The sequence below is a fragment of the Kogia breviceps genome, chromosome 13 (assembly GCF_026419965.1).
Source record: "Kogia breviceps isolate mKogBre1 chromosome 13, mKogBre1 haplotype 1, whole genome shotgun sequence".
In the NCBI taxonomy this organism is placed as follows: Eukaryota; Metazoa; Chordata; class Mammalia; order Artiodactyla; family Physeteridae; genus Kogia; species Kogia breviceps.
In genome coordinates, this window is record NC_081322.1 from 17,489,282 (window position 1) to 17,515,628 (window position 26,347).

Sequence of the window (26,347 nt, forward strand, 5' to 3'; positions counted from 1 at the left end):
AAAACATCAATTAATAGTCATTGTCAATCATTACAATAAAGAGTAAAATTTTGCATCTAGCTTATTACAGCCTCCTCAGTGGGTGCCTGTCCCTGTCACGGCAGATCTAAAGGGCTGGGCCCCAAGAAGGAAAGCAGAGTCAGCTTTCCTGCTCCGGCCCTGCCTCTCACCTCACTTCATTCATATTCTATTATTAAACGAATACCTACCAGGTCCATCAAAGGGCACAAGAGGGTGTGGGATTTTATCCGTGGCACCCAGAGGGATTAGGTACATGTCTTTAACCTGCTTCATGTTGTTAGCGGCTACTCCATAGCGCTTCCTGCTACTGAAGTATGCAAACAGCAAAGTGTAAGAAATTTGATCTTCTTCAGTCACAGGTGTGAAGCGAACCACACAAATTTCCTATTCAAGCAAATAACAAATGGTTGTTTAAAACAATAACCTAAACAACAGCCTGGCTTTAAATACCATTCTCAATTAGTAATAATCTGTTGAATTTTATGACTGTTACTGAGTAACGTGGCTTACAACTTAAATGCAGATATGAATACTAAAAGGAAACAACTCTTAGGAAAAGATCCTGGCTGATCCACTGGTGGATTTGTTTTATCTGAAACTGCCCCATAGAAACTGAGTCCCAAGGTAATTAATTTGTGCAAGGTGACACACCTGTCAGTGGCAGAGAAGATATTTAGAGCCACGTCTCCTGATACCTATACTGTGTCCTCATTTCCAATGTTGTAACTTCTACAGAGGGCTGCCTATATTCTCAGCACACTGCAAATTAACAGCAGCCACCACCAGCGTCCCACCACGTACACACACACACACACACACACAGAAACGCACAAATCCACGGATAGTCCAAGTTAGAGGGACTGAATCTAGGAATAAAGGGGGCTGGGTGAAGACCTCAAATACACACAACCATAAATTCTGTAAAATCATTTGGTTTACTGAGGAACTTATTTGCTTGCCTCTGGGTTCTTGGCTTTGTTTCAGATAGAAAAGACAGTCCCAATTTGGTGTTAATTCGGTAGTGTGAAAAATGGATGCTTCTTCATGAAAAATGAAATGGGGAGAGCCAGATCTACTGCAAAGCCTAAACTGATGCAAGATCCTAGAGAAGACACATGAATGAGCTGAACTATGGCTCTACCTCTTCTAAGAGGTCTGTCATCCAACGTGTCCTCCTTTGGGGCCAACAACTCCAGATGGAAGCACACTGTGCAGTACCAGAGGGGCAGATCAAGCGCTCTTGATCCCAAAACATCCAAGAGTAATACCTCCCAATACTTTCCTATGACTTTTGCTATCATGAGAAAGTGAAAGCAAGTAAATGTAGTAACTTTTTCTATACTGCTTCAAAGTTTTATTTGTATTCTAATACAGTATCAGTTTAAATTCTAAATTCTATATTGGAAAAAATATTATTTTCAGCTGAAGATTATCCATTATGGATTATTACTAATCTTACTAAAGACTTCTGATCATAAAAGATAAAAAAGTTAATGTTCATTTATTCAAGATTTATTTTTTGAATGTCTCTAATATGCTGGGTATTATCATCCTTGGAGGGAAAAATGATTTCTTCTAATGATTAAATATTCCTGTGTAGTTATGTTCTTTGAGTTAAAGAAATGATAGAAGATATAGAGAGAGAAAAGAAAAAGAGAGATATTGCTATAGAGGCTACTAATTATCTCCCAGTATCCATCCTCCTCATTTGCTCCTATTACAAAGAGAACCCTTAACGTTTAGTTGGGCACATAAAGATCACACTTCCCAGCCTCCTTAGTAGACATGTGAGGTTTATGAGTAAGCTCTTGCCAATCAATGGAAGTTAGAAGAAGTGAAAAGATAACTGCAAGTTTCAGGTCTTACTTTTAAAACAACTGGACAGACATTCTTTTTTTTCCCACTTGGTACTGATAAGTCAGCTTTGACCCTGCTTGAATGATAAGGCCAACAGTCTTGAAAACAGCAAAATAACAAAACAGAGGAGCCTCATCCCTGCTCAATCTAATGACCTAAAGCCCTGAACTACTGACCTACCTAACATAACAAGAAAATAAACAACTATATTCCATAAATATATTTTAGGGTCTCTTTGTCCCAACAGCTTAGCCTATGCCCCAAATAAAACAAATGTCTATAAAGCAAGGCAACATTCCAGGATGAAATCTCAATACTTACTCTAAAACATTTCTTTCAAAACAATAACAGAAATCACTGAGAGAGCATACCACAAAAGGAATGCTGGGCTTTGAGCTATAGCAAATGGCTATAGTTCAGCTTTGTCAGGCATGTTATGTAGATTTAGTACTTGTACTGGGCTCCCTCCCCAGGGGACCTTGCACAAGAACTCTCAGTGGTTTACTTATCAAATATTATCTCATATTGGTAGAGTGAAAGAAGTTCTCCTCACCTTGGTTCCTGAGGCTTTAATTTTTTCCACATAATCCCAAACTGTCTGAGGTGATATTCTACCACCGACTTGAATACTGTCTGGTAGATCCTGTGGTAACGACATGAAGGTGATCAATGTATACAGATTATATTTATTATAATGTCTATACTTCCTTCATACAAACTTAGCTCTAAGACTAATTTGAAACAGTGATAAACAAGTTTAAGTAAGATTATAAAATGCATCAAAGAACATAAGAAAGTACCGGAAGAGCAATTAGGCTTTACCTCAAATGTCAACTCCAAATGACTGAGATGGATGCCCAAAATACAGTTAAGAAAGAAACTGAGGTCAAGAAAAAGAAGCAGTGCAAGCATCCCACTTTGACAATCCAGGAAGAGTATAACAGATTTAAGAATATTAGGGGACATTGCTTTTCCCCTTCCACCTCCCCCTCCTTTTCTTTGGTGGTATTGAGTTTGGGGTATGCTTTTTTCACTAACAGCTGGATTTCAGAAGTTATCAAGCTTAATTATAGAGTGTATTTTTGCACAGAAGAGAATAACATTGTAATAATGCTAGGCTCATTTTTTTTTAAAGGCATAATCTTTCTGAGAACAGATGACTATACATAAAATCAATCAAGAACTGTACAATTAAGAATATTTGAAACTTTAATCAGTATTTGTTTTCTTATGGAGAGAAAAATCATAAAATACATAATTAATTGATATAAATTCAATTAAATTTAAATGATTAATTGCTTTATTTTATTTGGGATTTTAGTCCAAATCAAACAAAAAATAAGTAGAAAGCAGAGGTGGAGTTCTGGAAAGCAATCACACAGAAACTGGCTCAGAAAAGAGAATAACAGTTTTGTTTAAAATCAAAAGGGTCCCGTAGTTTAGGGCTTAATTATCCATTTAAAAAAAAGTTACCTTCACCATGTACTGATCAAAAACTAAATTTCTAAACAGATTTGTTCAAAAAGAAAAGCACCGAATTTTTTTCTTATAAAATCAATGTATCTAAAATATTACTTGCCAACCAAACTATATGTAAAATAATTAAGTTGTTTATTAATCAAAAACACAACTAGACAAATAAGCCGATGGAGATTAGATAAGCAACATTACATTGAGTCAAACTAATTTCCTCCTAATACAAAGAAAAGTTTATATTAGTCTTAAAAAAGAACAGGCATATATATGATTTATGTTTTATAAAATACTGAAAACCATTTTTAAAAAAACTTTTGCCTTTATGGTCAGCAGACTGAGAATGAATGGAAAAATGTTAGATATGAACATAACAGCAAAATATAATCTCAACAAAAATACAGTACACATATAATGATTTACTTTCCTTCGGCATAAACACAGAGAAACACAAACTTTATTCAAAAGAGTTCAGAAACATCATACTTTCTCACTTATCATTATACTATAATATGACACCTGCTTGTTTCCCATAAATACTGCATAGTAGTCCCTTACTATTCCCTCAGGTATAAAACCAACCAAGGGCACCACTGCAGCAACCAAGGTCATTGCTCTCAGGACTGTCAACTAACTGGCGAGTCTCAACTAGACAGCTGACCCTTGAACAACATGGGGGTTAATTAAGGGTACCCACTCTCTGTGCAGTTGATAATTCGAGTATAACCTACAGTTGCCCCTCCATATACACAGTTCCACACCTGAGGATTCCACCAACTGCGGGTCATGTGGTACTGTGGTTTTCACTATTGAATAAATCCATGTATAAGTGGACCATGCAGTTCAAAACTGTGTTGCTCAAGGGTCAACTGGGTATATATCTATATTCACAGAAATGGGCAGGTAAGAACCATAGTCATGAAGTTGGGGAAATTTAAGCAGTAGGGGAATTATAAGACTTGATAACAATGAAAAACTCTCCCTGACAAGCTAACACTGAAGTCCATAAATATGTCCATCTTTTACATAAGTCTGTATTTAAAGAAAAACTTAGCTATCCACGCAGACTCTCATTAATCTTTAATTCTGACAGAGAATACATCTTGGAAAGAGTACAGGACATGTGGATTTAATACTTTCACAGTACAATTTTCTACAGTTCTAAAACTCCATTTGTGGAGACACAACGACCCAAAACCTATGGGATACAGCAAAAGCAGTTCTAAGAGGCAAGTTTATAGCAATACAATCATACCTTAAGAAACAGGAAACATCTCGAATAAACAACCTAACTTTGCACTTAAAGCAATTAGAGAAAGAAGAACAAAAAACCCCCAAATTTAGCAGAAGGAAAGAAATCATAAAGATCAGATCAGAAATAAATGAAAAAGAAGTGAAGGAAACAATAGCAAAGATCAATAAAACTAAAAGCTGGTTCTTTGAGAAGATAAATAAAATTGATAAACCATTAGTCAGACTCATCAAGAATAAAAGGGAGAAGACTCAAATCAATAGAATTAGAAATGAAAAAGGAGATATAACAACTGACACTGCAGAAATACAAAAGATTATTAGAGATTACTACAAGCAACTGTATGCCAATAAAATGGACAACCTGGAAGAAATGGACACATTCTTAGAAATGCACAACCTGCCGAGACTGAACCAGGAAGAAATAGAAAATATGAACAGACCAATCACAAGCACTGAAATTGAAACTGTGATTAAAAATCTTCCAGCAAACAAAAGTCCAGGACCAGATGGCTTCACAGGCGAATTCTATCAAACATTTAGAGAAGAGCTAACACCTATCCTTCTCAAACTCTTCCAACAGATAGCAGAGGGAGGAACACTCCCAAACTCATTCTATGAGGCCACCATCACCCTGATACCAAAACCAGACAAAGACGTCACAAAGAAAGAAAACTACAGGCCAATATCACTGATGAACATAGATGCAAAAATCCTCAACAAAATATTAGCAAACAGAATCCAACAGCACATTAAAAGGATCATACACCATGATCAAGTGGGGTTTATCCCAGGAATGCAAGGATTCTTCAATATACGCAAATCAATCAATGTGATACACCATATCAACAAACTGAAGGAGAAAAACCATATGATCATCTCAATAGATGCAGAGAAAGCTTTTGACAAAATTCAACACTCATTTATGATAAAAACCTTGCAGAAAGTGGGCATAGAGGGAACTTTCCTCAACATAATAAAGGCCATATATGACAAACCCACAGCTAGCATCGTTCTCAATGGTGAAAAACTGAAACCATTTCCACTAAGATCAGGAACAAGACAAGGTTGCCCACTCTCACCACTCTTATTCAACATAGTTTTGGAAGTTCTAGCCACAGCAATCAGAGAAGAAAAAGAAATAAAAGGAATCCAAATAGGAAAAGAAGAAGTAAAGCTGTCACTGTTTGCAGATGACATGATACTATACATAGAGAATCCTAAGGATGCTACCAGAAAACTACTAGAGCTAATCAATGAATTTGGTAAAGTTGCAGGATACAAAATTAATGCACAGAAATCTCTGGCATTCTTATACACTAATGATGAAAAATCTGAGAGTGAAATTAAGAAAACGCTCCCATTTACCATTGCAACAAAAAGAATAAAATATCTAGGAATAAACCTACCTAAGGAGACAAAAGACTTGTATGCAGAAAACTATAAGACACTGATGAAAGAAATTAAAGATGATACAAATAGGTGGAGAAATATACCATGTTCTTGGATTGGAAGAATCAACATTGTGAAAATGACTATACTACCCAAAGCAATCTACCGATTCAATGCAATCCCTATCAAATTACCACTGGCATTTTTTACAGAACTAGAACAAAAAATTTCACAATTTGTATGGAAACACAAAAGACCCCGAATAGCCAAAGCAATCTTGAGAACGAGAAATGGAGCTGGAGGAATTAGGCTCCCTGACTTCAGACTCTACTACAAGGCTACAGTAATCAAGACAATATGGTACTGGCACAAAAACAGAAATATAGATCAATGGAACAGGATAGAGAGCCCAGAGATAAACCCACACACATATGGTCACCTTATCTTTGACAAAGGAGGGAAGGATATACAGTGGAGAAAAGACAGCCTCTTCAATAAGTGGTGCTGGGAAAACTGGACAGCTACATGTAAAAGTATGAAATTAGAACAATCCCTAACACCACACACAAAAATAAACTCAAAATGGGTTAAAGACCTAAATGTAAGGCCAGACACTATCAAACTCTTAGAGGAAAACATAGGCAGAACACTATACGACATAAATCACAGCAAGATCCTTTTTGACCCATCTCCTAGAGAAATGGAAATAAAAACACAAATAAACAAATGGGACCTAATGAAACTTAAAAGCTTTTGCACAGCAAAGGATACCATAAACAAGACCAAAAGACAACCCTCAGAATGGGAGAAAATATTTGCAAATGAAGCAACTGACAAAGGATTAATTTCCAAAATTTATAAGCAACTCATGCAGCTCAATAACAAAAAAACAAACAACCCAATCCAAAAATGGGCAGAAGAACCAAATAGACATTTCTCCAAAGAAGATATACAGATTGCTAACAAACACATGAAAGAATGCTCAACCTCATTAATCATTAGAGAAATGCAAATCAAAACTACAATGAGATATCATCTCACACCGGTCAGATTGGCCATCATCAAAAACTCTAGAAACAATAAATGCTGGAGAGGGTGTGGAGAAAAGGGAACCCTCTTGCACTGCTGGTGGGAATGTAAATTGATACAGCCGCTATGGAGAACAGTATGGAGGTTCCTTAAAAAACTACAAATAGAACTACCATACGACCCAGCAATCCCACTACTGACCCTGAGAAAACTATAATTCAGAAAGACTCATGTACCAAAATGTTCATTGCAGCTCTATTTACAATAGCCAGGACATGGAAGCAACCTAAGTGTCCATCAACAGATGAATGGATAAAGAAGATGTGGCACATATATACAATGGAATATTACTCAGCCATAAAAAGAAATGAAACTGAGTTATTTATAATGAGGTGGATGGACCTGGAGTCTGTCATACAGAGTGAAGTAAGTCAGAAGGAGAAAAACAAATACCGTATGCTAACACATATATATGGACTCTAAGGGAAAAAAAAATGTCATGAAGAGGTTAGTGGTAGGACGGGAATAAAACACAGACTTACTCGAGCATGGACTTGAGGATATGGGGAGGGGGAGGGGTGGGCTGTGACGAAGTGGGGGAGTGGCAGGGACATATATACACTATCAAATGTAAATTAGATAGCTGGTGGGAAGCTGCTGCATAGCACAGGGAGATTACCTTTGTGCTTTGTGACCGCCTGGGGGGTGGGATAGGGAGGGTGGGAGAGAGGGTGATGCAAGAGGGAGGAGATGTGGGAGCATGTGTGTATGTATAACTGATTTAGTTTGTTGTAGAGGGAAAACTAACACACTATTGTAAAACAATTTCACTCCAATAAAGATGTTAAAAAAAAAATAAAAATAAAAAAAATAAAAATAAAAAAAATAAATAAATAAAAAAATAAATAAAACTCCATTTGTGGACTCATAATTCCATTAATTGAATGGTTTAAGGATCACTGTCAATAAATATTTTTATCACAAATGAAAATTAAATATTTTTATTATGTTGTTTGTTTGCCTTTTGGCTTCAGAAACATGTATGTCAACCCAGGCATAGAGGGTAGAAAAGTTCACAGTACCTCTGTCAAGTACTCAGGCGAACCAGACACTGGGTAGGCTTTGGTAACAAATTTTGCTACAGATGGCATGTTGATAAAACCTTTCCAGATGAAGTTCAATCGAGCCAGGAAGGTAGACTCAACTTCAACAGTACCAGGCATCTCTGGACTGAAAAATGACATTAAGAAGTTTTCAGCCTAAAGATCTGCTCATGAATAAATGCATTTTCTATTTACTCATCAATCATTTCTATTTTAGCATGTCAAGAAAACCAAAATACGTAAAGGCTTTGATTAAACAGTTTATATTTTCACTTTAGTGTACTTATATTTACATAGCTATGTTTTTACAAAGCCTTTCTTCTAGGCTGTTTTGTGGACTAATATGGTCCAGAGAAATGCAAGCAATTTTTCTTTAATGACTTATCTCCTGCCTCTTGGAGCTAATGCAATTAAAGAGCGTTTTAAAATCAAGTCCCCACACATTCAAAACTCTAAATTAACTTTTAGAGTCTTTTTAAAAATTTCAATTAGGGTACAGGAAAGTACAGTTACTGTCTCAAAAGAAAGGTTTCTTTCTTAAGAAACATGTCACTTTTCTAAAGTTTCTGAAGACTTCCAAGTATAATATGGCAAAGAGCTATAAAGAATAGAAATTATAACTAACAGAAAATTACCGTGGAGCAGAAGAGAATGCTGACTTCGGAGACTCTTGTTTCTCCTCTTCAAAGAATTCAGAGGCCAAAATATTTGAGGTTGAAGACAAAGCATCTGCTATACTTTCTGCTTCATTGTCTGAATGTTTACGAGATACTCCAACAACAACTTTCACTTTTTTTGGAGAAAGATCATCTACAGGCGGTGCCATTCGACCTGAAGCCAGAAAACACCAAAATATACCACTTTTGTAAACTGAAATTCTGTAACTTCATCCATTTTCACTTCTAAAGTTATTCAGTTTCCCTGACTGCACTGTTGCATAACCATACATTTCCTGATAGTAATTTGTAACTATCATCATTTCTCACAATGAGTTCTAGAACACCTCCCTTACTGATGTGAAAAATTAAAAAAAGAGAATGTTAAACAACTCAGACAAGCTTTTTTTTTTTTTTTTTTTTTTTTTTTTTTTTTTTTTGCGGTATGCGGGCCTCTCACTGCTGTGGCCTCTCCCGTTGCGGAGCACAGGCTCCGGACACGCAGGCCTAGCGGCCATGGCTCACGGGCTGAGTTGCTCCACGGCATGTGGGATTTTCCCGGACCAGGGCACGAACCCGTGTCCCCTGCATCGGCAGGCGGATTCTCAACCACTGCGCCACCAGGGAAGCCCAGACAAGCTTTTGAAAAGGAAACATTACAACCAGAACCTGGTTTCCTGATTCCCTATCAAACATTTTTTAAACTAAACTACAACAAATTCTAACAGTCTTGAGAGGTAACATGAGGAACTAAGTAAAACAAATCTGTATCCCTACTTCGTGTTACATATAGCAGTAGTCCATGACATATGCATAATACAATGCTACTTAGTTACTAAGTATGTAAAAAAAACACTAGTAAAGTTTAGAAAATGACATTGATTTTCTCTATAGAATCAAGAAGGAAAACTCATTCAAACTTTCTGAAAATAGGTCAAGTCCAGTAGTATTTAACAAATATTTTGTGTGCTACCATTAAATTTATTGAAATATTACAATATTAAATACTATATTAATTATAAATATTATAATTTTAATCATCAAAATTAGTAGAAATTAATAGAATTAACAAAAAAATTATTAAGATTTTTCCCAGACAAAAAACCTAATGAGTATACTAAAAATACTAGTAAGCCATGGATAGCTTTCTTCAGGGATAACAATGTCTAAAAACACCCTGCCCTCCAAGTCTTTACCATTGTACTAGCTGTGAACACACAATTTTGAGAAGGTATGTTATTTTTATAATAAGAAAGCTGCCTAGTCTCTAAAACAATGATGGAGGGCAGCATGTTAACTAACCTGAAAATTTTTTCATCTTACCGAACAAAGTATGTATCAGATCTTTAGCATACCGCAGTAAAAAAATAAAAATCGAGAGCTACATCTCTAGAGTTTTAAAAAACTCTCGTCCTCCACCTTTACCAATAAACTGAATATAAATGTAAACTCTTGCTCAACACATCCCCATTTCTTATGCCCTAAACCCAGTCTCTAACATCTGTCAATATTACCTAACCTGAGTATCTCAAAGCCTCCCTTTAATTAAAAGCACCTTCACCCCCTCTTGCACTAGTGCACAAACGCCTGCCACCTAGCCTCGCTTCTTCTTCTCTTGGCTTCTTTCATCATAATCTCTACTCAAAGTCAGATAAATCTTCATAAAATTCCAATCTGATCGTATCATTCCCCTGCTAATCCCTTCAATCACTATCCACTGCTCTTAGAAGACTAAAATCTTTAATATGGCCTAGCAAAACAGGTTTTCAGCAACTTTTATCGTAATCTGTAAAGTAACCTTTTATATCATGATCCATTACTTATATACACGCACACTCCACATACCCCTGTGTGTCTGTGCACATGTGTGTGGGGTTTTTTGTTATACATAAATAACTGGAACTAAAGTCTCTCAAAATCATACTTATCTTTATCAGTGCAATTCACTGTGATATTTTCTATTGTTTTTGTTTGTTTTTGAAATGCTATTGAACTACTTACTAAATGGATTTCACTACTACTGCTAAGTCACAATCTGACTCACCACCAGTACTGGGAAAACAAAAACCTATTTAAATTACAATTTACAAGTATTCCCCTTTCAAAATCAAAGCAACATTTAGGAAGAAATACTTCAAATTACCTATGCAAATTTTGCAGTTAAGATCAAAAAGATGTTGTCTGTGTTGACTAGTGGTATCTTTAGATAAGGAGTCAATCTCTTCTTTCTGTTTGTCAGATCCTTCTGTCTTCTCCATTGACTTACTGGCTGTAGGTTCCTAACAACAGTGAGAGTAAAAATAGGTTAACAGAAAAACGCTGGCCTCAATTATTTAAACCATCTGATATTTCATACTGATATTTTTCCAAAATGAAACTGCTCCATTCATAGGTTTTTCATGATTTCTTTAAAAAATAAATGCTAGGTATTAACTATGACATAAAACAGAGCAAAAACTCAGACATTTCTCATTCTTCAAGGCCTCTAACAAGATCTATTATTTTCTCATTGATATTTGAAAGTAAGAAAAGCTGCACCTGCTCTCAAAGTAGAGTCTAAGAAGCACCTACAGATTTCCAGGCCTGTGATGCAGGTGGTCTGCACACTACGTACAGAGAAACAATGCTTTAAACACTCTCAAAACAACATTAAACCAATAATATAGACAACTCTAATAAAGACACAGTTTAAAAAATTCTTTTTTCTACTTTAAGAACAAGAGAAGCAGTGGCTTCTCTTGTTGCGGAGCATGGACTCTAGGTGCCTGGGCTTCAGTAGTTGCGGTGCATGGGCTCTAGAGCGCAGGCTCAGCACTTGTGGTGCACGGGCTTAGTTGCTCTGTGGCATGTGGGATCTTCCTGGACCAGGGCTCAAACCCATGTCCCCTGCACTGGCAGGCAGATTCTTAACCACTGTACTACCAGGGAAGTCTGCCCCCTTTATTTTTATATTTCAAGTGAATCACTTAATGTGAGTGAGGCTCAGTTTGGTATTACCATAAGTATAAACAGAAGAAAATGTTAAGTATAAACATTTTCCCTTCTATCAAAAACAGGCAAATAAATCTTTTCTGAATCTTCAAGTTTTGAGCACTATAAAACATGCTATTTTTATTCTCATAATTTACCTGAATCTCCAAGGCTGCTTCCTGTTCTTTCATTGGAGCATCACTCTCAATTTCTATCTCACCTTTATGAGTTATCTTTGTGATTGGTCGTCTTTCCACTTCTCTCTGTTCCTTCTCAATCATCTCTATGGTCTAATAGGACATATTTTAAAGAAAACTTCACAGTTAAAATCACAGATGATTTTTAACCTTTAGGTAGTCTCTCAAGCAACAAACATATACTGAGTACTTGCAAATGTCAGTTTTAAGTGCTGGGGTTTTAAGAATTAGACCTCATACGTCAGCCTGGAGAAGTTTACATGTACAGTAACTGGAGGCAGCTGAAGTGTAATCTAATTTGCAAAGTGATGAAACATGATATTTACATTTAAAATCTGCTTTCTGATCTAGTATTTCAGCAGGTGCCACAGAGAAATAACAATCAAGTTCCTCTTAAATTCCTAACTTGATGTTCTAACATCTCCCACAGCAGCAGAAATTTAGTCAAACAACAGAAACGGGCAATCCCCCATCAGAAGGCTCCTGACGGAGCATACTTTGTGACAGTGAACAAGCTCAGCAACAAAGCATAATAAATAAGCAAGAGAAGACAGAACTAGTAAAAGGTAGCTGAGAGCAGAATGGGTTAAGGAAGGTAAAGATGGAACTGGCCATTTGTCTTGTCACTGTTAAGTGCAAATCTTCCTTTAAAGAAAGAAATCAGATACACAGCGCAAAGAAAGAAACAGCTGGTCTCCCATGCAGATGACACCTGCAGCCACAGTTTCCAAAAAGAAAAGAGGCACGTGCGCATTTGGGATACGAAGGGAAAAATGAGATGGTGATAATATTTGCAAAATACGATAAATTATACAAGGGGAAAGTAAACAAAATATGTGACTGAGTGTAATGTATAAAATTAAGGCCTCTTGCACATCAAACTAAATTTGGTAGAAGATCAACATGGAGGCTTCATGCTTAATATCAGGTAAATCATGTAGAGTTAATATATAAGGAACCACTATTTTCTAGAATAAAGGCTAATACTCTAAGGCCATTGTAATAAAAACAGTGGATAATGTGGCTACCTTGTGGTCACAATAATTTGAAGTCACATATTCACCTCACCTTCAAAGATATTTCAAATTCACAAACCCCCAATGAAAACTCTCAGCATTGGTAACTTTCAGAATTTTTTAGTTTTAAAAATGCAATACAGGAGACAGCTTCAAGATGGTGGAGGATTAAGACGTGGAGATCACTTTCCTCCCCACAAATACATCAGAAATACATCTACATGGGGAACAACTCCTACAGAATACCTACTGAACGCTGGCAGAAGACCTCAGACTTCCCAAAAGGCCAAGAAACTCCCCACGTATCTGGGTAGGGCAAAAGAAAAAAGAAAAAACAGAGACAAAAGGGATGGGACCTGCACCAGTGGGAGGGAGCTGTGAAGGAGTAAAAGTGTCCACACACTAGAAGCCCCTTAACTGGAGGAGACGGTGGGTGGGCAGGGGAAGCTTCGGAGCCACGGAGGAGAGCGCAACCACAGGGGTGCGGAGGGCAAAGCGGAGAAATTCCCTCACAGACGATCAGTGCCGACCAGCACTCACCAGCCCGAGAGGCCTGTCTGCTCACCCGCCGGGGCAGGCGGGGGCTGGGAGCTGAGGCTCGGGCTTCGGAGGTCAGATCCCAGCGAGAAGACTGGGGTTGGCTGTGTGAACACAGCCTGAAGGGAGTTAGTGAGCCACAGCTGGCCAGGAGGCAGTCCGGGAAGAAGTCTGGACCTGCCTAAGAGGCAGAGACCATTGTTTTGGGGAGTGCGAGGGGAGGGGATACAGAGTACCACCTAAACAAGCTTCAGAGACGGGCATGAGCTACAGCTATCAGCACAGACCCCAGAGACAGGCATGAGACGCTAAGGCTGCTGCTGCCGCCACCAAGAAGCCTGTGTGCGAGCACAGGTCACTCTCCACACCTCCCCTCCTGGGAGACTGTGCAGCCCGCCACTGCCAGGGTCCCGGGATCCAGTGACAACTTCCCCGGGAGAACACACGGCATGCCTCAGGCTGGTGCAGTGTCAAGCCTGGCCTCTGCCGCCGCAGGCTCGCCCCGCATCCGAACCCCTTCCTCCCCCCAGCCTGAGTGAGCTGGAGCCCCTGAATCAGCTGCTCCTTTAACCCCGTCCTGTCTGAGCGAAGAGCAGACGCCCTCGGACGACCTACACGCAGAGGAGGGGCCAAGTCCAAAGCTGAACCCCAGGAGCTGTGCGAACAAAGAGGAGAGGGGGAGGTCTCTCCCAGCAGCCTCAGAAGCGGCGGATTAAAGCTCCACAATCAACTTGAAGTGCCCTGCATCTGTGGAAAACCTGAATAGACAACAAATCACCCCAAAATTGAGGCAGTGGACTTTCAGAGAAACTGTAGACTTTGGGGTTGGGTTTCTGCATCTAATGTGTTACTGCTTTTATGTTTACCTTACTTTACTATTTAGAGCTTATTATCATTAGTAGATTTGTTTATTGATTTGGTTCCTCTCTTCCTTTCTTTTTTATATATATTTTTATCCCTGTTCTCCTTTGGGAGTGTCTATGTGTATGTGTCTTTGTGTGATTTTGTCTGTGTACCTTCGCTCTTACCATTTGTCCTAGGGTTCTGTCTGTCCTTTTTTTTAAAATATAGTTTTTAATACTTGTTAGCATTGATGGATTTGTTTTATCGTTTGGTTGCTCTCTTCTTTCTTTTTTTATTACTTTATTATTTTTTTAATTAATAATATATTTTGTATGTTAGTGACTTTATTTTATTTTTCTTTGTTTCTTTCTTTCTCTTTCTCCCTTTTCTTCTGAGCCATGTGGCTGACAGGGTCTTAGTGCTCCAGCTGGGTGTCAGGCTTGTGCCTCGGAGGTGGGAGAGCCGAGTTCAGGACACTGGTCCACCAGAGACCTCCCAGCCCCAGGTAAAATCAAACAGCGAAAGGTCTCCCAGCCCCAGGTAATATCAAACAGTGAAAGGTCTCCCAGAGATCTCCATCTCAATGCTAAGACCCAGCTGCACTCAATGACCAGCAAGCTACAGTGCTGGACCCTACACCAAAGAACTAGCAAAACAGGAACACAAACCCACCCATTAGCAGAGAGGCTGCCAAACATCATATGAAGTTCACAGACACCCCAAAACACACCACCGGACACAGACCTGCTTACCAGAAAGACAAGATCCAGGCCCACCCAGCAAAACATAGGCACTGATCCCCTCCACCAAGAAGCCTACACAAGCCACAGAACCAACCTTAACCACTGGGGACAGACACAAAAACAACGGGAACTACGAACCTGCAGTCTGCAAAAAGGAGGTACCAAACACAAATTTGCAAGTTAAGCAAAATGAGAAAACAGAGAAACACACTGCAGATGAAGGAGCAAGGTAAACACCCACCAGACCTAACAAATGAAAAGGAAATAAGCAGTCTACCTGAAAAAGAATTCAGAGTACTGATAGTAAATATGATCCAAAAACTTGGAAACAGAATGGAAAAATACAAGAAATGTTTAACAAGGACCTAAAAGAACTAAAGAGTAAACAAACAATGATGAACACAATAAATGAAATAAAAAATCCTCTAGAGGGAATCGGTAACAGAATAACAGAGGCAGAGGAACAGATAAGTGACCTGAAAGATAAAATAGTGGAAATAACTACCACAGAGCAGAAAAAAGAATGAAAAGAATTGAGGACAATCTCACAGACCTCTGGGACACCATTAAACGCACCAACCTTCGACTTACAGGGGTTCCAGAAGAAGAGAAAAAAACAGGGACTGAGAAAATATCTGAAGAGGTAATAGTTGAAAACTTCCCTAATATGGGAAGGAAAATAATCAAGACCAGAAAGTGCAGAGAGTCCCATACAGGATAAATCCAAGGAGAAACACGGCAAGACACATATTAATCAAACTATCAAAAATTAAATATAAAGAAAAAATATTGAGAAGCAAGGGAAAAGCAACAAATAACATACAAGAGAATCCCCATAAGGTTAACAGCTGATCTTTCAGCAGAAACTCTGCAAGCCAGAAGAGAGTGGCAGGACATATTTAAAGTGATGAAAGAGAAAAACCCACAACCAAGATTACTCTACCCAGCAAGGATCTCATTCAGATTCAATGGAGAAATTAAAACCTTTACAGACAAGCAATAGCTAAGAGAATTCAGCACCACCAAACCAGTTTTATAATAAATGCTAAAGGAACTTCTCTAGGCAGAAAACACAAGAGAAGGAAAATACCTACAATAACAAACCCAAAACTATTTTTAAAATGGTTAATAGGAACACAAATATCAATAACTACCTTAAATGTAAATGGATTAAATGCTCCAAATAAAAGACATACACTGCCTGAATGGATACAAAAATGAGACCTGTATATATGCTGTCTACAAGAGACCCACTTCAGACCTAGGGACACATTCAGACTGAAAGTGAGGGGATGAAAAAAGGTATTCCATGAAAATGGAAATCAAAAGAAAGCTGCAGTAGCAATTCTCATATCAGATGAAATAAACTTTAAAATAAAGACTATTACAAGAGACAAAGAAGGACACTACGTAATGATCAAGGGATCAATCCAAAAAGAAGATATAACAATTGTCCATATTTACGCACCCAACATAGGAACACCTCAATACATAGGCAAATGCTAACAACCATAAAATGGGAAACTGACAGTAACACAATCATAGTAGAGGACTTTAACAACCCACGTTCACCAATGGACAGATCCAAAATGAAAATAAATAAGGAAACACAAGCTTGAAATGATACATTAAACAAGATGGACTTAATTGATATTTATAGGACATTCCATCCTAAAACAACAGAATACACTTTCTTCTCGAGTGATCATGGAACATTCTCCAGGATAGATCATATCTTGGGTCACAAATCAAGCACTAGTAAATTTAAGAAAATTGAAATTGTATCAGGTACCCAATCCGACTACAACGCTATGAGACTAGATATCAATTACAGGAAAAAAATCTGAAAAATACAAACACAGGGAGGCTAAACAATACACTACTTAATAACCAAGAGATCACTTAAGAACTCAGAGGAAATCAAAAAATACCTAGAAACAAATGACAATGAAAACACGATGACCCAAAACCTATGGGATGCAGCAAAAGCAGTTCTAACAGGGAAGTTTATAGCAATAAACCTCAAGAAACATCTCAAATAAACAACCTAACCTTACACCTAAAGTAATTAGAGAAAGAAGAACAAAAAAACCCCAAAGTTAGCAGAAGGAAAGAAATCATAAATATCAGATCAGATACAAATGAACAAGAAATGAAGGGAACAATGGTAAAGATCAATAAAACTAAAAGCTGGTTCTTTGAGAAGATAAACAAAACTGATAAACCACTAGCCAGACTCAGCAAGAAAAACACAAACAGAGAGGACTCACATCAACAGAATTAGAAATGAAAAACGAGAAGTAACAACTGACACAGCAGAAATACAAAGGATCATGAGAGATTACTACAAGCAGCTATATGCCAATAAAATGGATAACCTGGAAGAAATGGACCAATTCTTAGAAAAGCACAACCATCCAAGACTGAACCAGGAAGAAATAAAAAATATAAACAGACCAAACACAAGCACTGAAACTGAAACTGATTAAATATCTTCCAACAAAGGCCCAGGACCAGATGGATTCACAGGCAAATTCTATCAAACATTTAGAGAAGAGCTATCACCTATCCTTCTTAAACTCTTCCAAAATACAGCAGAGGGAGGAACACTCCCAAACTCATTCTACGAGGCCACCATCACCCTGATACCAAAATGAGACAAAGATGCCACAAAAAAAGAAAACTACAGACCAATATCACTGATGAACATAGTTGCAAAAATCCTCAACAAAATACTAGCAAACCGAATCCAGCAGCACATTAAAAAGATCAGACACCATGATCAAATGGGGTTTATCCCAGGAATGCAAGGATTCTTCCAATATACGCAAATTAATCAATGTGATACACCATATTGACAAACTGAAGGAGAAAAACCATATGATCATCTCAATAGATGCAGAGAAAGCGTTCAACAAAATTCAACACCCATTTATGATTAAAACCCTCTAGAAAGTAGGCATAGAGGGAACTTACATCAACATAATAAAGGCCATATATGACAAACCCACAGCGAACATTATTCTCAGTGGTGAAAAACTAAAACCATTTCCACTAAGATCAGGAAAAAGACAAAGTTGCTCACTCTCACCACTATTATTCAACATAGTTTTGGCAGTTTTAGCCATAGCAATCAGAGAAGAAAAAGAAATAAAAGGAATCAAAATCAGAAAAGAAGATGTAAAACTGTCACTGTTTGCAGATGACATAATATTATACAGACAATCCTAAAGATGCTACCAGAAGACTACTAGAGTTAATCAATGTATCTGGTAAAGTAGCAGGATAAAAAATTAATGCACAGAAATCTCTTGCATTCCTATACACTAATGATGAAAACTCTGAAAGAGAAATTAAGGAAACACTCCCATTTACCATTGCAACAAAAGGAATAAAATACATAGGAACAAATCTACCTAAGGAGACAAAAGACCTGTATGCAGAAAACTATAAGGCACTGATGAAAGAAATTAAAGATGATACAAACAGATGGAGCGATATACCATGTTCTTGGATTGGAAGAATCAAGCACTGTGAAAATGACTGTACTACCAAAGCAATCTACAGATTCAAGGCAGTCCCTATCAAACTACCAATGGCATTTTTCACAGAACTAAAACCCAAAATTTTACAATTTGTAAGGAAACATGAAAGACCCCAAATAGCCAAAGCAGTCTTGAAAAAGAAAACTGGAGCTGAAGGAATCAGGCTGCCTGACTTCAGACTATACTACAAAGTAATCAAGTCAAAATGCTACTGGCACAAAAACAGAAATATAGATCAATGGAACAGGATAGAAAGCCCAGAGATAAACCCACGCACATATGGTCACCTTATCTTTGATACAGGAGGCAAGAATATACAGTGGAGAAAAGACAGCCTCTTCAATAAGTGGTGCTGGGAAAACCAGACAGCTATATGTAAAAGAGTAAAATTAGAACACTCCCTAACACCATACACAAAAATAAACTCCATGTGGATTAAAGACCTAAATGTAAGGCCAGACACTATAAAATTCTTAGAGGAAAACACTGGCAGAACACTCTGAGATACATCACAGCAAAATACTTTGTGACCCACCTCCTAGAGAAATGGAAATAAAAACAAAACTAAACAAATGGGAATGAAACGTAAAAGCTTTTGCACAGCAAAGGAAACCATAAACAAGATGAAAAGACAACCCTCAGAATGGGAGAAAATATTTGCCAACAAAGCAACTGACAAAGAATTAATCTCCAAAATATACAAGCAGCTCATGAAGGTCAACATCAAAAAAACAAACAACCCAATCCAAAAATGGGCCAAAGACCTAAACAGACATTTCTCCAAAGAAGATATACAGATTGGCAACAAACAAATGGAAGAATGCTCAACATCACTAATCATTAGAGAAATGCAAATCAAAACTACAATGAGGTATCACCCCACACCTGTCAGAATGGCCATCATCAAAAAATCTACAAACAATAAATGCTGGAAAGGGTGTGGAGAAAAGGGAACCCTCTTGCACTGCTGGTGGGAATATAAACTGATACAGCCACTATGGAGAACAGTATGGAGGTTCCTTAAAAAACTCAAAATAGAAATACCATACGACCCAGCAATCCCACTACTGAGCATATACCCTGAGAAAACCATAATTTAAAAAGAGTCACATACCACAATGTTCACTGCAGCTCTATTTACAACAGCCAGGACATGGAAGCAACCTAAGTGTCCAACAACAGATGAATGGACAAAGAAGATGTGGCACATATATACAATGAAATATTACTCAGCCATAAAAAGAAACAAAATTGAGTTATTTGTAGTGAGGTGGATGGACCTAGAGTCTGTCATACAGAGTGAAGTAAGTCAGAAAGAGAAAAACAAATACCATATGCTAACACATATATATGGAACCTAAAAAAAAAAAATGGTTCTAAAGAACCTAGGGGCATGACAGGAATAAAGACGCAGATGTAGAGAATGGACTTGAGGACACGGGGAAGGGGAAGGGGAAGCTGGGATGAAGTGAGAGAGCGTCATGGACATATATACATACACTACCAAATGTAAAACAGATAGCTAGTGGGAAGCAGCCGCATCACACATGGAGATCAGCTCAGTGCTCTCTGAACACCTAGATGGGTGGGATAGGGAGGGTGGGAGGGAGATGCAAGAGGGAGGACATATGTATATGTATAGCTGATTCACTTTGCTATACAGCAGAAACTAACACACCATTGTAAAGCAATTATACTCCAATAAAGATGTTAAAAAAATGCAATACAGTGCATGTACTACATATGTTATATAACACACCAGTTAGGTCTGTGACAGCACTATTAACTATACACAAGGTATTTCTGTGAATATAAACATTCATACATGATACGTCAGGGTCACATTTTATCAATAAATTAACGAAAAAAAAAACCCTTATTCTTGAAATCTTTTGGCATTTGAAAATGAATATTAAAGGACTATAAACCTATAAAATTTTCATTCTGACTTAACCTGGCTCCACAAATTACCAATATTCATAAAACCTTCAAACTATGCTTTTGAAACATGCAAATGTAAGAAAAGATACACCTATTTTCCCATCCTTCTGATTTATAAAATATAACGTAATTATGTAAGTTGGTAACTGCAGGAAATGAAAAAAAAAGTAGAAGAGATCAGGAAAAATCAAAAACAAAAATTTAAGAATAGGCTAATGGATCAGTAACAAAAAAACACAGAATAAAAAGTCTGCTGCTGTGCACTCTGAGATGAATTACTACATCTGTATATATTTTTCTCTATGGCTGAAAAAATATGTTTTGATATAGACAAACACATATTCGTAGATATTTTGATAGAGACAAACACATATTTATAGATAATCTTACATGTCTATTTTCTCTTCGTCTCCAAGCAGCTAACTCTTTAGAAGCTAGTTCTTCCGGACTCATTCTTATAAGGTGATCAGGTGTTACTTCTCCTTTTAGCACTTTTTTAAATAATATCTGGAGGTATTTAAAAATGGGAAGGAAAGGAGAGAAAAACATTTTTAAAAGAACGAGAGGAGCTGCTGTATAGAAACCTGTAAAAAATGAAGATGAAATTTTGAAACCTAATTTACAAATGTTTAATGATTCACTTATTACCTCCTGCAAAGAGAATAAATGACAGCCTTGTTATCTAGAAACTTACCATCTAAGGTAGCTAAATACACATTTTGTATAAAAACCAAGACATAATGGAGAAGCATGTATGGTGAGTCATTACAACACCTTTGCAAAGTTGTATTAAGTCTTCCCAGGGACACACACTGTCACAACAGCCAACCCATGACTGCATAAAAGAACTTTACTGAATGTGATATCTTTCATATTTTTAAGATTTCATATGTTTAAATCCTAACAGGCTTAGAGGGGACTCCAGAGCAAAGAACCAACTGTAAGAAAAAACCTGAAGGAAATAAATATTTACTTGAAGAAAAGCTTTCAGATTATATAATTCAAAAAGTATCTGACCCCCTGCACCATGATGGCAGATTGTACAATGTAGATTTTTCTTACGTAGCTATTTGCATACTTCAAGAAAATACCTCGTATCACACACTACGGCAAATACCATTACACAAACTGACAAACTGATATCACTCAAATGAAAGTGTTTTAAAACTTAAACAAACGTGTAAGGAGTTTGCATCTACACCCACAGCTTTCAGATTTCCTCTAAGTCACAGGAAAAGATTAAGGATTCAATTAAGTTTACTCCACTGCTAAAAGATTCTTAGAACTAGTCATATTTAAATTAATAACAATATTTTTAAACAGCTTTCTTTTTTATCAAAATATAAATTATTTTCTTAAGCAGTATATCTCTATTTTCAAAGTTACATCAGAAGTATTAAATACATAGTGTTACAAATTCTGGTTTAACAGTGTTTTTGAAGAATACATATGAATGAATTTTTTAATAAACTGGATTAAACAAGGGACATAAAGGAAAGAAAATTCACATCAATCGGGTTAAGACAGATTTAGTATTTTATATTTTAATAGACATTGCATAACACTAGTCACCACTGTGCAGAATTCATAACTCAGTTCAGTAGCAAAAGACTATTAAAATTAGTGGTCTTACTTCAAGAAACAAATTATAGATCTATTGTATGAAAATCATAAATCCCTATGTATTACGAAAGTTGGAAGCATAAAGATCCAGACATGAACAAAACATACTTACATTATTTTTAGGATCTTTCAGATTGAACATCAAACTTCTATATTTATTCTTATATTTAGCATCTGTGTCCCGAAAAAAAGAGAAAAGCTCTTTTTCAATTTTTGTGGCAACTTTTGCTGCCTTTTCCTCTGGTACCTTCAAATTCGAGTCTGTAAGTCTTAAAATTAGAATAATTCAATTATTTTCCAAATACATGAAGCATATATTATTCAATCCTCTACAATAGCAACGTGTGTTACCTTTTCATAAGAATGTCTTTGAGAGAATGCCGGACGCTCTGCCGGATCTGGTCTGTGGAAGGCTTGGAGGCAAGAGCCGCCGGAGGATGTGCACCAGGCGGGCCCTTTTCAGTTTTCTTCTTCTTTGTCTCTTGCTTCTCATGAGCACCTAATTTAAATAAAAATCAAAACTCAATGAATTGCTTTTAAAAAGATATTTTCCTTTTTAATGCACAATATAAGTTGACTGATTAAAAATCACTATTTTAAAATGATAATATCAGACTCCATATTCCACACTGAAATATTCCTGACATTGAAATTCTAACCTATGTATGATGACAGATCATAACTAAACTTATTGTAGTGGGTCACTGTGCAATATATACATATATCAAATCATTACATTGTACAACTGAAACTAATGTCATATGTCAATTATACCTCAATAAGAAAAAAAGTTCTAAATGAATTTTAATTAGAAATTGAGTAAAAAGTGGCCCTAATGCTATGAAATGTATATACCCCTTTCCCATATTAGACAATGGTTTTTAGAGCTACTTTTCATATATATATATATATATATATATATATATGAAATATATATACCTGTAAAAAACTATTTAGAAAAATTGATCTGAACTTATTAGGTGTGCAGATAACGTAATGTCCTTACTAATACCACAAAACTGATGAATCTCCTCTGGTTTTAAAACAATTGTGTTAATCTGAATGTTAAGCTTTTCAAATGATTTTTCATGCCATCATTACTAATTTATGCACATCTTCAGAATCTCAATGTCCTACAAACTCCTCATTCCAACAATTCTTAAATCGATCATTTTTTTACCATTCATGTCCTCACTTTCCCACACAACCAACTTTGGCCAGGTAGCCCAACATCTACCATTCTGGTGCAGCCTGAACATCTTAATTCTCTCTCCTTTAAACATCTGCATTGGCAAAAACCATAACCTGGTGAAAGCTAACTTTTATCCTTCACCCAAATAGCCTATTAACAGCCGAAGGCAACTGGAGAAAGTAAGCACTGGTGCTGACAGATCTCACTTTAAATTTACAGCCACAAATCTCAAGTAGAGAGCTCAATCTGCCACCCTAATCCTATTAAACTGTCCTCGTAAATTTGCTCTCCCACTTTCCAAAAATGTATTTTATGCTTTTTCTCCTTTCTTCTCAAACCAATATCTCCAACTTCAACCTCATTTGATTTTCTCACTTCATATTTCACTGAGGAAGCAAAAGCAGTGTCAGCTATCTTCCCCTCACCAAACCTACTAATGTACCTCATGTGTCCCCGCTCCTTCCACATGCAGCTTTCCCTACTGTTACAATGCATCAGCCGTCCTTTCCTATGACCAGCCCCTCCAGGAGAATCCTATTCCCCTCTGATTTCTTCATGGATTTTGAACCTCAACTATCGCCACCTCTCTCTCGTGCCCACATCAGCAAATTCTCTCACTACTGGACCATTAGTCTTAACAAACATGCTATAATATCTCCTTAAAGAGAAATCCTGACCTCATATCCACCTCTAGCTACTACACCATTTCTGTTCCCTTTAACAGCAAAATTCCTTGAAAGAGTTATTCATAATCACTATCTCCAGTTCCTCACCCTCCATCCTTCCATACGCCACTGTAATTGGCTTTTGTCCCCACTGCTCCACCAAAACAGCTGTCTAGACAGCATTTGACACAATTGATCATTACCTCCTTCTTGGAACTTCACCTGGCTTCCAGGCCACCATGGTCTCTTAGTTCTCTTATCTCAAAGGCCATCTCTTAGTCTCCTTTGCTGGATCCTCTCTTCCTCCCAAGTTCTAAATGCGTCCTCTGCTTCTGCCCCTTCATTATCAACCTCTCTCTGTAGCTCTTTATATCTAAATGCATGATTTAAAATAACACCTATGCACTGATAGATCCCAAATTTATATACCATTGCCCAAAGTCCAGATTCATCAGCCAAAAATTTACTCAAAACATCTCCACTTGGATCTCTAATACCCATCTCAAAGTTAAAATACCCATATTTTTCAATTTTCCTCCCCAATCTCTTTCTCATCTCTGCAAACAGCACCAGCATTGATCTAATCATATCCTAAGACTCTTCTTTCCTTCACCTACCTACACCTAATCCAACAGCAAGTTCTGCCAAGTCTACTATAAAATATATCTGAATCTGATCACTTCCCTCGCTGTACCTCTGTTCCAAGCTACCACTTTTTCTTTCCCAGGATACGGCTAAAGACTCCTAACCAGTCTACTCTCTCTCCTATCCTCCTACAGTCCAGTCTCCACAGAAAACCACAGTGAGCCATCACTCTCTTGTACAAATTCCTCTAAAGGTTCCCCATTATATCGAGAACAAAAAAAACAAACTCCTGTCATGGCCTCAAAGTTCCTACATAATATTGTCTGAACTCACCTTCTGCCACCATTCTATCCCTCGTGTATTACATTCTAATCATTCCACAGGGATTTTCTTGCTCCTCAAATGCAGAGACTATCTCCACCTCAAAGCCTTCAGCTTGGCTGTGCCCTCTATGGATTCCTTCCTTCCAAACAACTCTGCATCCCTTTAGATCCCAGGGCACATTACCACCTCCATTCTCTCTGAAACAAACTCCCCCCACTCTCCTTGACCTTGACTCTCTATCCCATTACTCAACTTTTTCTTTATAGTGCCTAAATTCTCTAAAAATAGCACATCATTTTATCTGTCTACCTATTATCTGTCATTTCCCATTGGTATTTAAGTGCCATGAGGGCAGGGTCCTTATGTTACTAAGTTCATTAGTACTTCCCCAGAATTTGGACCAATAATTCTTATTTCAAGTAGAGTCAATCACCTAAACTATTTTTCTTGCCTTTAAAATGTAAAAGTTTCTAAATTTCCCTAAATTTACTAACTGAAAGTATATGAAATAAAATATAAATACATTAGTATATAATAATTTCTATTATTCTTACTACCTGGTTTTGAAGCTTTTTCTCCTGTGCAGATAACAGTTGTAGACTCTTTTGTTATTTTTTCACTTTTTTCTTCTGAGGATCTCCGAGGTAAAACTGGTTGTCCCATCTTTCGAAGAGGAGCTAGCTGCCATTTTTTTATTTCACTATCCCTACAGTCTGATGAGTTTTTGCCTTCACCAGACTCCTAGGAAAAATAGTATTTAATTCATTAGAATGAAAACTACTAAACTATCTTTAAATACAAAGCAAGCCTCCTGAGCATGTGGATGAAAAAAATTAAACCTAATTAGTACAACAGCCTATTATGATATTAAAAATATTCCACTCTTTAGCCCAATAACTGTTTATTGAAGATATATAAAACTCAATTAACTGCAAAAAGGACCTTCATCGTTTCATCCAAAATCCATTTGTTAAGCACCTATTTTCTGCAGAACACATAATAGTCTGTAAAGGGGAACTAAAAAACATTGAGAAATAATGGCATTAGAAAGAAAATTAGGTATAAGACAGTAAGAGTTCTCTTTGGCTGCAGATATGAAAAAAAGCGGGGACGGAATTGTGGAGAAATCAATTATCTGTATTTTTTACTACTTTCTAGAACAAATGAAGTCACATTTACCTATAAATGTATCAAATTCTCAGTGTACCTATTGGCAATTTTAACTCCTATAAGGTAGAACAAACCATCAGGACACCTACTATTTTTGTCGTAATTATAACCCACAGAGAACTACAAATGAAACCAGAATTCTGAGCCCCTTGGGAGTTAATTAATCACATCACACCAGACTTCCCTGGTGGGGAAGTGGTTAAAAATCCACCTG

General features: G+C 37.1%; 1 protein-coding gene across 7 annotated transcripts in view; it reads right to left on the minus strand.

Moving 5' to 3' along the window:
- PHF3 (PHD finger protein 3) overlaps window positions 1-26,347 on the minus strand; it is a 103,092-nt gene that overhangs the window by 2,867 nt on the left and 73,878 nt on the right. For all 7 annotated transcript variants that reach the window (XM_059083024.2, XM_059083025.2, XM_067011394.1 and 4 more), the window contains 10 exons: window positions 25,521-25,704; window positions 22,549-22,696; window positions 22,310-22,466; window positions 20,965-21,081; window positions 11,911-12,042; window positions 10,926-11,061; window positions 8,762-8,957; window positions 8,106-8,253; window positions 2,432-2,521; window positions 210-405 (listed from right to left, as the gene is read on the minus strand). In XM_059083024.2, the coding sequence (XP_058939007.1) occupies window positions 210-405; window positions 2,432-2,521; window positions 8,106-8,253; window positions 8,762-8,957; window positions 10,926-11,061; window positions 11,911-12,042; window positions 20,965-21,081; window positions 22,310-22,466; window positions 22,549-22,696; window positions 25,521-25,704 (1,504 nt within the window). The remainder of the gene's footprint in view (window positions 1-209; window positions 406-2,431; window positions 2,522-8,105; window positions 8,254-8,761; window positions 8,958-10,925; window positions 11,062-11,910; window positions 12,043-20,964; window positions 21,082-22,309; window positions 22,467-22,548; window positions 22,697-25,520; window positions 25,705-26,347) is intronic.